The following is a 14,442-nucleotide window of genomic DNA, read 5'->3' as shown; positions in this document are numbered from 1 at the left end:
CAAGATGTAGCTTCCTTTCTTATCTCTCTTAATTCTATTTTTGCTTTTGCTTTATCTGACATCAGAATTGCTACTCCTACTTTTTTTGGGTTTCAGCTAAAACATAATGTATTCTATTCCAGCCTTTTAGTCTTACTCTGTGTGAATGTTTCAAATGTGCCTCTTCATCTGATATAATTTACCCTTTTTTTACCTCACTTTTCATGCTCTCCTAGTACAATCCTTTCCCCACCCCTAATGTCTTTTTCTTTAATATCATGACATCAGAACTAGTTTATATTCACACCCTCTGTCCATATATGCCCCCTCTAACTGCTCCAATAAAAGATATAGTTCTCAAGAGTTACAAGTATCATTTTTCACCGTGGGGATGCAAATAGTATAACCTTTAAATTACATGATTTTTTTCCTTTCCTATTTATCTTTCTATGTTTCTTTTGAGTCTTGGGTTGTAGATCAAATTTTCTTTTTAATTCTGGTCTTTTTAATAAAAATGATTGAAATTGCCTTACTTCATTGAAAATTCATCTGGAAGATGATATTCAGTTTTATTGGGTAGTTGATTCTTGGTTTTAATCCCAGGTACTTTGCCTTCTGAAATATAATATTCCCAGGTTTTCAGGTCCTTTTTTTGTAGAAGCTGTCAAATCCTGGATAATACTGACTGTGCCTCCTTGATACTTGAATTTTTTGTTTATTGTTTGTTTATTACTTTTTTGGCAGTCTGCAGTATTTTTTTTTCTCTTGAAATTATGGTTCTGGAGTTTTGCAATAATGTTTCTTGGAATTTTCCTTATTCTTCTTTCTGAATATGATCAATGGATTCTTTTAATAACTGTTTTGTTTAGTTCTAACATATGAGGGCAATTTTTCTTGATCACTTGAAGAATGCTATGCAGGTACTTTTGTTAGTCATGACATTCAGGTAGACAAATAATTTTTAAATTGTCTCTCCTGGATCTAATTTCCAGATAAGCTGTTTATCCAATGTGATACTTTATATTTTCTTCCATTTTTTATTCTTTTTTAGTTTGTTTGACTGAATCTTAATGCCTCATAGAGTCATTAGATTGCCCAGTTCTAGTTTTTAAATGTATGATTTTCTTCAGTTAGCTTTTTATTTCCTTTCCCATTTGATTAATTCTACTCTTAAGATGTTTTCTTCAGTGGATTTTTTCTCCATTCAGCAGATTGTGGTTTTTAAGGAATTGTTTTCTTCAGTCAGTTTTTGTTCTTCCTTTTCCAAGTTGTTGACCCTATCATTGCTTTTCTTATTTTTTTTTCTTCTACCTCTCTTATTTGACTTTTAAAATCCTTTATTAGCTCTTCCAAGAAGGCTTCTTAGACTTGATATGAATTTATATCCACTTTTGAGGTTTTTGTATGTAGGCATTTTGTCCTTGTCTGAGTTGCTGTTTTTGTCTTGCCTGTCACTATAGTAGCTTTCTATGGTTAAGGTTCTTTTCTGTTTCTTAGCCATTTTCTCTCTTTGTTTCTTTTTTTCCTATTCCATGACTTTTAAAATAAGATCTGTTCCTGAGGTACTGAGCAGGCTCTCCTAAGCATCTTGTTCAATTTTGAGCCTGGGATTTGAGCACAGGGACCCCTTGTACTTGGTGGCTTGCTCACAGAAAGGGATAATACAACTTAGTCTCACCCATTGTTGCCTGGTTTCTTAGGCTGGCAATTTGCCTTCTACCCTGGAACCAGAGGCTGTCCTATTGGTCTGCTCTAGTACTGTTTTACTGAGTCAGGTTTAAGGGTCTCAATTGCTGGTCTGCTGTTATTAAGACCCTCCCACTGGTTTTTCTAGACACAGTCTGATCTGGAACTGTGAGAGACTGACCTTTCTTGAAGTCCTACCAGTCTTGAGCTGGAGAATAGTTTCATTTCTTCTCTTTCTAAGTTCTGTCACTCCAGACCATTCAGAGGCTTGGTTTTATGTAGTTTTTGAGGAAAACTGGGAAAGCTCAAGCAACTTTCTGGCTTCCCCTTAACAATCATTTTTAATTCTTCGAGTACCAAATTCTCTCCCTTCCTCATTCCTCACCCTCATAATTGAGAATGGAAGCAATTAATATAGGTTTTATATATAGTCAGGTAAAACATTTACAAATTAGTCATGTTGTTAAAAAAAATATATCAACTCCCTTCCCATCAAAAAAAAATCTTAAGAAAAAATAAGTATGTTTCAATCTGCTTTGAGACTCTTTCTCTGAGGTTGGATAAGATTTTTCATCACAAGTTCCTCAGAGTTGTCTTGGGTCATTGTATTGATGAGAATAACTAAATCACTCATACCCAATCATCTTGCAATATTGCTGTTACTTGGTAGACAGTATGTTTGACTTTGCATCAACTCATGTAACTCTTTTAAGCTTTTTCTGAGAGTATCATGCCATAACTATTTTACTTAATAGTATTTTTCCAATTACATGCTAAAGATAGCTTTTAACATTCATCTTTGTAAGATTTTGAGCTCCGTTATTTTTTCCTTTTATTTCCTCTCCTCCTACCCAATAGGAAGCAATCTATCATATACTTGTACAAACATATTAACCATATTTTCACATCAGTCATGTTACTTTACAAAAGGAAAAAACTATGAGAAAGAAAAACAAAAGAAAGTGAAAATAGAATGCTTCAATCTGTATTCAAACTCCATAGTTCTTTCTCTCAATGTGGTCTGAATTTTCCATCATGAATTCCTTGGAATTGTCTTGGATTGTTGCATTTCTGAAAAGGGGTAAGTCTACCACAGTTGATCATCACACAGTGTTCTTGTCCTGCTCATTTCACTCATCATTAGTTCATGTAAGTCTTTCCAGGTTTGTTTGTTTGTTTTTTTTAATCTGCCTGCTTATCATTTCTTATGGAACAATAGTAATCCATTACATTCATATGCCACAACTTGTTCACCTGTTCCCCAATTTATGGGCATCCCTTCAGTTTCCAACTTCTTGCCACCACAAAAGCATCTGCTACAAATATTTTTGTATAGTAGCCTGATAATTCTTAAAATACATTTTTCATTTTACTTTACAAATTGTTTTTTAATAATAATAACTGAATATAATCTGAGCTCTTAAACTCATTGGTATGGGATTCATTTCTCATTGGTAGAGATTATTGTTGTAAGTCTGTGTGACATGTGAACATGATATACTTTCAGTTTCCTTTTTTGGCTTCATGGTCACTGCTAGTAACAAGTCAATATGGTCACAACTAGGAATTGCTCCCTAATTACATGAGTGTAAACTAGAGTCCTTTATCCTTTTCCCTATAAGGTGAGTGGACTCTAGCAACTCTTTTTTTAGCTGACAGCCCAATCAATAAGAAAGAATGTGGTAAGTGGTCTTGGAATAACTTCATTTGGTGTAATGGGCTGAAGTTTGAGTTGATGCACTGAGGTCTCAAGTACCTGAGGCTAAATAGTAATTGGGCTATACTCTATTAATATACATGATTGGATAAAGAATGGTCCTTGCCCACTCTCCCTGCAAGTCCTGATGTGTTGTAGAGGAAATGACGATTTTGGTGGGTGGAGGCAGAGAGAGGAACAGGAAGAGAAGCTGGGAGAGATTGGGCCTGGATTCTTTTTCTCTTGGCTGCTGGTCGTGTGGCTGCGGGTCTAGCTAGCTTCTTGACTCAGCTGCACACATTGCTATCGCCGATTCTCTTCCACCTCCGATCCTTCTTCACTGAGAATAAAGACTGACGATTTTCCCCTAACCTGAATTCCTGACTCCTGCTGATTTAAAAATACACGGTCTTCACAATTTGGGTTCACATTTTTATATTTTAAGAGAACCAGGGAAAAGGAATTTTCTGGAGCCAGCTCCTCCTGCTTCCTCCTCCTCTTTTAAATTATGTTGCTTCATTTAAATTTCAGAATATTTATGTCTCAGAAATGTTAAAACTGCAAAACTGGGCTTGATTCATTGTTTTGTTGATTTCTAATCTTAAGAAAGTGAAATAAAAAATTGATGAAGATTAAGTGTGATTTAAGTGATTTAAGATGTAAAGTGCGTTCTTCATTTTTTGGAAAGCTGAAAAGCTGATCATTAAACATTTACCAATATAGTCCTACTTGGAAGCTGTACCATCATGACTTCAGTTTCCCGGGAAGATTCAATAATCATTATGGAGCTTGAGATCTCAGCAGTTTTGGCTAGTAAAGTCTTGGGAACTGTTTCCTTGCTGTGTAAATATTTTAAATTTTTATTTTCATTCTTTGACTAGCCAGGGTTCAGTGGGGGAACTATGCTAGATAATAAACCTATTATCTGTGTGTCTGAAATTGATGACCAAGTTCATAAATTTTTCTTCTCATTTTTTTTTTTTGGAAAATAGATTTAAGTTTTACATAAAAAGGTACACATCAATTACTGATGTTCCTTGCCATTCCTCTTATTTTAAGTGCATTTATTATGAATTATGCTATAACAAAAGTCCTATTTATTTGTTTGTTTTTTATAGGGCACTGGCTAGTGCAGGCAAAGAACTGAGAGACAATTTTTTGAAAGCACTAGCACAAAGGGAGGATGACAACCGTACTGGAAAAGTAACTGTGAGTAACTATGAAGCAACATAATTTAAAATGCATATAAACCAAATCCAGGATTTGGTATAATTCTCACCAAAAATAATTTAAAGAAAATTAATAAAATTATTTTATGACAATAAATTTTATTTTATTTTCATATCTTCATTTAATATTTAATTTTAGTTTAGAATTTTTTTCCTTCAAAGGTAGGAAATAAAAATTTACAGAAATTATTTTCATTGAAATTTAAAGTGAGATTTTAAAGTGAGAAAATTTCCTTCATGATTGACATTAAAATAATGGTTTTGAATATCAGAATGGAAGATATCTGGAGAAATAATTTATAATTATGTCAATCCAAGTGAAATAGTCTTCTTAGTGGAGTCATATGGGAAATGTGATGCTTTTCTATGCTGTTAACAATATTTCAAAAGAATATATTTTGCAGGATATTGTTTGATATATGATACATTTTACTGATGACTTTTTTTTTTTTTACCAAGAAATAATCTTGTTAGGAGAGAGTTAGAATTTTTCTCATTTACGGCATAGCTCAAGATTATTGAGATCAAAGTCAGAGGATATCCCAGTATTTCAAAATAAGAGTGTAATCTCCTTTAGAGAAGATTCTTATTGTGTCTAGATACTATAGAAAGATTTTCCCAGTTTCTAAGGTTCCACATTCTCTTCTCTCTGGCAGCCCCACCCCTTTCTATTACATAAATAAGTAAAAATAAACCTTTAAATCTTAAACACTTAGAGGAAGGGGAAATTGGCTTTAGGTTTTGACCCTTTTCTCCAAGGTTTATTAGAGTTGTACTTGCTATCATTATTGTTGCTGTGAGAGAGTAGAGTTATATCGCATCCCCTCATCTCACTAGAAGTCCAAGGCAAAACTGGCAATGGCCATGTTCTTAAGAAGATAATTCTTTAAAAGAAATTAGAAACCGTTTGTCCTTCCTTTTTATAACCTCCAAAGTAGACAAATTATTCTGGCTCTGGTGCTAATCATCTTAGATATACAGCTCCTTCCATGTTCTTTATTGTAAGCAGCCTTCAGATATGGGGACCAAGGGATCATCTGATTATACACAATTTTTTTTATCCAGGGAATAGAACATATGTAGCTCAACTAAATGTAATTTTTAAAAAGAGAGAGATTGGTCATATAATAAGAACAATAATTGATAAGAGCGCTGTATGACTCCTTTTTATCCATGTATGTATTTTGTCTGTGTCTATATTTCAGCTGTATTGTATTCATTATCATATCATGAGAGACTGTCCAATATCATGGTAGAATCCATGTATGATGTGGTTTTCTTATGCCCTAATCCACCAAAATTAGGTTTGCTATTACTGGTTTTCTACCAGAATCTATGATTCCATAGATGCAGGAAACTCCCAAGTTGTAAATTCTCTCTTATTAATGCAAACAGGCACTCTATTTAAACTTAAAGTCTCATAGAGTTATTTGAGGGCTCTAAAAGGTTGACTTATTGATGGTCATATAACTAACAAGTTTCAGAGATAGGATTTAGAGACAGATCTTGGTGAATTTATACTTCACATCACACTGTCTCTCTAGTTTAATAAACTTCTCAAAAACAAAATGAGCTGATTTTGCATTGCCTGTCCTTTGTGAATCTATACTGAGTCTTATTGATAATTGCTGCCTTTTTGTAGTACATAGAACTCATTCCTTTAGAAATATGCTCTAGAAATATTTTTGAGAAAAAAACAAATTTACTGCTCTGAAAATGGCTTCAGAAAAAAGCCTTCATCCTTTCTGAAATTCAAAACAATATTAAAACCTTTGCTCATCTTTAATAGACACCTTATCAGTATTCCACCATTTTCCAGAGACTATCATCAATGGTTCACCAGTCTTATCCACCCAATTGTTTCATTATGTAGTTCTAAACCAGAAGTTGATCTCAGTCGGTACTCTCTCGCTTACCACTTATCTATTCATTTTGGCCTTCAATATCTTGTTAATAACTTTTCTTCAATAGGATGTCCCAAAAATCTCAGTACAGTTTTTAACTATCAAAGCTTAAAAGCTTTTAACAAATTACTCATTCTTATCTGATAAAGTTAGTTGGAAGTGAAATCAAAACCAAAAGAAACCTTGGCAGGTTACTACAAGGGATTAAATATGATTGCTTGTCAGTTGCCTGATAATCAGGCAAATTCCTAAAAATCTCATCTTTAGGTGGATTATGGTCAGATACTATCAAAGAGAGAAGAGAAGGTATGTTTTGCCATATTGAAGAAACTCCCACATCACCAAATATTTGAAGCATTAAAGAATTTAAAATATACTAGTTAGAATCCTCAGTTTTGGAGAGTTTTATGTTTCTTTAAAGTTTTGTTTAATTTTCTTTTGGGGATTACTATAGTCTGAAAGATGATTTGGTCTCCAAGAAATATTTTTGTCATATGATTTTGAGACTCCTTTTTTCTTTTTAAAACTATTTATTTTGACCTATATGTACAAAACTATATTTATAACAACTCTTCTTAGGACAAAAAAAAAAGAAAATTGAGGGGATGTCCATCAATTGGGGATATGCTCAATAAACTGTGGTGTGTGTTTATGATGGAATATTATTGTTCTATTGGAAATGATGAACAGAATGCTTTTAGGGGGAAAAAAACCTGGGAAGTCCTCCATGAACTCAAGCAAAGTACAGTGTACTTGTATACAAAGTGATAGCAATGTTCTGGGATGACCAGCTATGAATGATTTGCTATTCTCATTAATACAATCATCCATGACTACTATGATGAAAAATCCTATCCATACCCAGAGAAGAAACTGATTGTATCTGAATACAGTTTGAAGCATTTTCTCTTTCTCTCTTTCTCTCTCTCTCTTTTTAAACTTAATTTTTCTTGAGGCTTTTTATTTTCATTAGGGTGAGAAATCTATGTTTTTCTTTACAACTTGACTTTTATAGAAATATTTTGCATGACTACATAAATGTATCTTAATTGTAGGTAGGGAAAAGGAAGGGATCTAGAACTCAAAAATTTTAAAAACAAATGTAATTTTTAAAAAATTTTGAATGTAACTGGGGGAAATATTAAATAAATAAATAAAAAAAGAATTAAAAATTTTTGATGCTGTTTTATTTTTTCAATTACACATAGAGACAAATTTTAGCATTCATTTTTACAAGATTTTGAATTCCAAATTTTTTCTCCTTCCCTACACACTACTCTCTTCCTAAAAAGTTAGGCAATTTGATATAGGTAATACATGTGCTATGCTGTAAAACATATTTTCATATTGCTCACAATTGTGAAAGAAGAAACAGATCAAAAGGAGAGAAAACACACAGCAAAAAGAATGAAGTGAAAAAAAATATGCTTTGGTCTGCAGTCAGAGTCCATCAGTTCTTTATCTGGATGTGGATAGCGTTTCCCTTTTGGAGTCCTGTATATTTGTCTTGGGTCATCGTGGTGCTGAGAAGAGCTGAGTACTTGATAGCTGATCAATACAAAATGTGGCTCATATGTATAATATCTCCCTCCTTCTACTCATTTCACTTTGCATCAGCTCCTACACATCTTTCCAAGTTTTTCTGAAATCTGCCTGTTCATCATTTCTTATTGCACAACAGTATTCCATTACATTCATATACCATAGCTTGTTGAGTCATTTACCAATTGATGAGCAGCCTTTCAAGTTCTAATATTTTGCCACCATGAAAAGGACTGCTATAAAATTTTTTGTACATAGAGGTATTTTTCCCTTTTTTAATGATGTCTTTTGAGTACAGAGCTCATAGTGGTTTTGATGGACAAAAAGGTATGCACAATTTGGTTGCCCTTTGGGCATGGTTCCAAATTGCTCTTCAGAATGGTTGGATCAGTTCACAACTCCAACAATAGTACATTTGTGTCTCAATTGTCTCATATCCTCTCCAACATTTATCATTTTCCTTTTTTGTCATATTAGCCAATCTGATGGGTATGAGATGGTACCTCAGATTTATTTTTATTTACATTTCTGTGATCAAAAGTGATTTAGATAACTTCTTCATATATTTATAGATAGCTTTGATTTCTTCATCTGAAAACTATCTGTTCGCATCCTTTAATCATTTGTTAATTGGGGAAAACCCTGTGCCTTCTTATGAATTTAACTCAGTTCTCTATATATTTGAGAATGAGGTCTTTATCAGAGACACTTGCTGTAAAGATTGTTTCCCAACTTTTTGCTTTCCTTCCAATCTCAGTTGCAATGATTTTGTTTCTGCAAGATCGTTTTAACTTAATACAATGAAGCTATCTATTTTATATTTTATATATTTCATAATGTTCCTTATCTCATTTGGTCATTAATTCTTTCCTTCTCCATATATCTGACATGTAGACTATTAGTTGCTTTTCCAGTTGGCTTTTGGTATCAATCTTTATGTCTAAATAATATACCATTTTTTGCAGTTGCCCAATTTTTAGGTTTTTTTCTTTTTTTTAATAGTTTTTAATTTTTCAAAAATATATGCAAAAATAGTTTTCAACATTCACCACTGTGAAACCTTGTGTTCCAAATTTTTCTCTTTCCCCCTTCCCTCTCTATTTCCTCTTTTACTTAGACTGCAAGTAATCCAGTTCTTCTAAACATAGTTCCACATTATCATGCTGCACAAGAAAAAATCAGAAGGAAAAAAATGAGAAAGAAAAAAAAACAATCAAACAACAACAAAGATGAAAATACTATATTGTAATACAGATTCAGTTCTCATAGTCTTCGCTCTGGGTACAGATGGCTCTCTTCATCACAAGGCTATTGGAATTGGCCTGAATCACCTCATTGTTGAAAAAAGCTACATCCATGAGAATTGATCATTGTATAAATCTTCTTGTTATTGTGTACAATGTTTCTGAAAGTATCTTGCTGATAGTTTTTTTATAGAACAATAATACTCCATAACTTCATATACCATAAGTTATTCATCCATTCTCCAACTCATGGGCATACACTCAGTTTCCAGTTCCCTTCCACGAAAAAAAGAGCTGCTATTTTTTCACATGTGAGTGAGTCCTTTCCCCTTTTTTATGATTTCTTTGGGATATAGACCCAATAGAGACACTTTAATATCAAAAGGTGCACATAGTTTGATAGCCCTTTGAAAATAGTTCTAAAATGCTCTCCAAAATGGTTGGATCAGTTCACAACTCCACCAACAATGTCTTAGTGTCTTAGTTTTCCCACATTCCCTCCAACATTTATCATTATCTCTTCTTATCATCTTAGCAAATCTGAGAGGTATGAAATGGTACCTCAGAGTTGTCTTAATTTGTATTTCTCTAATCAATAGTGTAAATCATATACCATTTTGACCTTATCCTGATATATGATATGAGATACTGAACTATCAAAAAAGCATACATTTAATATTTCTGCTTTCTTATATTTGATTTTGAAATTTTTATCCTCAAATATGGTCAATTTTAGTGTAAGTGCCTTATGCTGTTGAGAAAAAGTATATTCCTTTCTGTTCCCATTCAGTTTCATCAAAAGTCTGTCACTGAGACTCTTTTAAACTGTTTTGGAAGCAATACCTCCAGTTGAGAGAGAGAGGCAGACAGACAGAGAAACATTAATTCTGTAAGTTAATGAATAGTCAATAGAGACTATTATATAGAGCATATTAATTCATTCTATTCTATGAAATAATCAAATGAGAAAACTCCTATCATATAGATTGATACCTTTTCTGTTACAGTTTTATAATATTTCTTAGATCATTAGAGGTTGTGATTCTTCTAGCCATACAGTCTGTAAAATTCAGAATTTGAACTAATGCCTTCCTGGTTTTCAAGGTCTATTAATTGTACTACACTGAAATAAGAGTAAAAAAGAAATAAAAATGAAGACACAAAATACTGATTTGGTAAAGAAAACTTTTTAAAACTTTATAAAAATAATTAAGTTGTTAGCTAATTTGAACAAGAGGAAAAAATCAAATTGCCACAATCAAAAAATAGAATTCACAACAAATTAAGAGAATATAAAGGAAATGATCAAAAACTATTCTTCCAGAAATGATTAACTTAAATGAAATTAATATTTCAAAAAAATTAATATAAAGGTTAAGAGAAAAAGAAATAGAAATTTTAAATAACTCAGTCTCTGAAAAAATAAATGAATAAGTTATAAACTCACAAGAAATAGAAATCCACGACCAGATTTTATAATTCCAAACAAAGTAGAGCAAAGTAGAGAAAGGAAGTTGTAGACCAATGTAACTAATGAATTTTAAAACAAAAATATTAAGATATCAAGGAAGAATATTTCAATCACATATTTAAAAGATTATATATTATGGTATGTTAAATTTATACCAGGAGTATAGTGTTAATTCAATATTTGAAAAACTACAAGCATAATGGACCAAATAAATAGCAAATAATGATTATACCAATGAATACCAAAAAAAGGCATTTGACAAAATAATATACCTATTTGTTTTTAAAACAAATCAAAAAGCATAGAAACAAATTAATAAGACAGCATATCTACTGAAAACTGCATGAATCCATGATAATATGTGACAGGGACCAGACTTCTGATTTCTAAGGATAAAAAACAAATTCCTGAAATAGGGTAGGAGCTTTCAATAAGTGGAACTTTCAAAACATCTATATTAGACTCAAAAGGAAAAATTAGAAATGGACTATATTCCATAATCCCTCAGATAAAAATGTTCAGTAAAAAGAGCAAAAATTATTGCTCATTATTTCTTCTTTTATTTCTGTAAAAAGCATTTTGTAATTATATTTGAATAAGTTTTGAGTGAGTCTTGAAACATAAGTCAAGTATTTTCCATATTTTTAAATTATTTTGAAGGAAATTTTTCTTTATATAATTTTTTCATGGTTTTGTTACTGCTGTATGGTTTTGTGTAAGTATTTTTCTATCCTGATATTTTATTGAAGCTATAAAATTAGGCAATATTGTAAAATTTAGCTACCTAGCAATTAGTAGGTGCTATATAAATGCTTATTCTCTTCCTTTCTCCCTTATTAATTATTTCAGTTGATTTCTTTGAAGATTTCCTGGGACTTTTACACAAACTACCATATTATTTGCAAGTAGGAATAATTTTATCATGTTTTACAAACTTCTGTGGCTTTAATTTTCTCATCTTACTGAATCTGATTTAGATTAGTCACCTAGATAGCATAAAATGAAGTTGGTATTAAATAAGATACTCATAATCCATCTAACAGTTACCAAAAGAAAATTTACATAGCGATAACAAGGGAAAGATTGCAAAGGAAGGGAGAAATCTTTTCCCAGGATAAAATGTTGATTCAGATGATCATGGCTTCTCAGTATTATTCATGCTTATTGTTCATTATAGGTCAGAAGATTTGTGTTTCTTGTGTCCTGATAATCAGGAAGCTACATCAATGTCCCAAGTCTTAATTCCCAGAGCCAATCAAATTAAAAGGATTATCTCAAAACATTTTAAGGGGGAAAAGTAGCCTAATTTATAACAGAGATGGGAGGGAAGGTGGGAAAGTTAGTATAGAGTTTCCATCACAACTTATATCTTTAGAATTATGTGAAGTGATAGTAGGAAGAAGGTACAATATTACATTGTTAGGAAAGATACTAATATTTCTCCTTTGAAAATAATACTAACCTTAGGTTTTCAATGCATACTTTTTAGCTTTTTAAAAGAGACTTTTTCTTGCCTATTCTTTTCTTAACTTTAGCACAAAATAATTGTTGATTTTCTAAAAAGTTTCTTGCTGTAGCTATTGATATAATCACGTGGTTTTTGTATGTTTTTAACATCTGATTAGTAATGTTAGTTGCTTTCTTAACATTGAAACAATCTTGAATCCCTGGTACAAAAAGTATATTATTAATTTTGCATCAATATTTACAATAGGTCATTATTAAATGCCCTAAAAACCTTGTGTACCCTTTGATCCTGCAGTATCATTGAAACTCTTTATGCTGAAGAGATCATAAAAGAGGGGAAAGAAACTATTTGTATAAAAATGTTTGTAAGCAGATGCTTTTGTGGTGGCAAGGAATTTGAAATTGAAAAGATGTCCATCAATTGAGGAATGATATATGGTTTATATGTTATATATGATATATGGTATATCATGTTATATATGATACATGGTATATCATATGGTATATGTGATATATGGTATATCAGTTGGGGAATGTTATATGTGGTACATACAATGGTTTATATTATGGGATGTAATGGGATCCTGTTGTTTTAAAAAAAATTGATGAGCAGGCTGATTTCAGAAAAACTTGAAAAGAATTACATGAACTAAGGCTGAATGAAGTGAGCAGGACAGGATTCTGGAGAACATTGTACACAGTAACAGCAAGATTATGTTATGATTAAATATGATAGACTTAGCTCTTTTCAGCAATACAATGATCCAAAACCATTCCTATAGACTTGGGATAGCAAATGCCATATGTAACAAGAGAAAGAACTATGGAGACTGAATGTGGATCAAACCATCCCATTTTTGCCTTTTTGTTTTTTTGTCTTTCTCGTGGTTTTTCCCTTTTGTTCTGATTATTCTTTCCCAACATCACTAATATAGAAATATGTTAAAAGTAATTTTGTATAGTTTATATTAGATTGCTTGCTGTCTTGGAAAGAGTAGATAGAAGGGAAAAATAATTTGGAACATAAAATCTTACAAAAATGAATGTTGAAAACTATCTCAATAGGTATTGGAAAAACAAAATACTATTAAAATAAGAAAGGTATAATTCTCTTTGGATACATAAGGATTAAGGGTAAAAATACTTTGATAAAACTTTTAAAATGTTAATGATATTGGTCTATAGTTACATTTTTATAATTTATCCCTCTTTGGTTAGATTTTGGTATCATATTCTTCCAATAAAAAATTTTATATGAAACAACCTTTCTTAATAATTGACAATTACTTTCTAGAAATATGCACCTTTTAAACATTTGATAGAATTTGCTTTTAATTCCATCAGAATTGAGTTCTTTTTCTATTTTCAGTTATGATTTATTCAATTCCTACCTCTGAAATTAGGTTGTTAAAAAATCTTTATTTCTTTTTTATTTGAGGTTTTTACATTTTCACCAAGCATAGTTCATTTTTGAAAATTCCTGATTTTTTCTAGAACATAATTTCATTCAGTGCTTTCTGTTAATTCATATAATTTCTTATACATTATATGTTTATTTTGTTTATTTTTAATTTTGTTAATTTTATTTTCCTCTTTTTGGGGGATTGCTAGTGAAAATTTATCAACTATTAGTTTGTATAGCTCATTTTATCTCTTTTAAATTTAAATAAACTATTGTTTTTAAATGTTTCCTTAGTTCATTATTTAGTATTAGTCACATGCTCGTTTCATTGATCTTGTACTGAGTTAAGAAAATTTATCAATGATACTGTTTTTTCTTCTCTGGACAGCTTTTTCTGCATCCCTAAAATTTTAGTGATATTCTTATTGTTGTCATTCTCTTTCTCATAGTTAATTTTTTGATGATTTATTCTTTATTTACTGTATCATTGTTTTTCTATATCTTTTCTTACATTCCCCATGTTAATTATTTTTTTATGTTTGACAAAGAATATTATGCCTTACATACACTGAGGGATTAGATCTATGGAAATTTCTGTTCAAGATATATTCTATTGATAGATGGATAACTAATATGATACATAATATGTGTGTGTGTGAATTCTGTAATTTAGGGAAAAAATACATGCTGGATAATGGCTAGCATCAAATACCACAGAACCATTTATTTTTTAACAAATATATAATATAAACTACTAGACAATAGCTCCACTGTAAGTTGCTGTCACAAAATGGTGAGGGAAAGAATGAGAAATTGACTCTG

General features: G+C 31.3%; 1 protein-coding gene across 2 annotated transcripts in view; it reads left to right on the top strand.

Annotated features, from left to right (window-relative positions):
• Positions 1-14,442, top strand: part of CFAP299 (cilia and flagella associated protein 299) — a 466,055-nt gene that overhangs the window by 175,057 nt on the left and 276,556 nt on the right. For both annotated transcript variants that reach the window (XM_012552044.3, XM_031944215.1), the window contains exon 3: positions 4,480-4,570. In XM_012552044.3, coding sequence (XP_012407498.2) covers positions 4,480-4,570 — 91 coding nt within the window. The remainder of the gene's footprint in view (positions 1-4,479; positions 4,571-14,442) is intronic.

Source organism: Sarcophilus harrisii, chromosome 6 (genome assembly GCF_902635505.1).
Source record: "Sarcophilus harrisii chromosome 6, mSarHar1.11, whole genome shotgun sequence".
Classification (NCBI taxonomy): domain Eukaryota; kingdom Metazoa; phylum Chordata; class Mammalia; order Dasyuromorphia; family Dasyuridae; genus Sarcophilus; species Sarcophilus harrisii.
The sequence above is the reverse complement of the archived record's forward strand: the minus strand, read 5'-3'. Positions and strand labels throughout refer to the sequence as shown.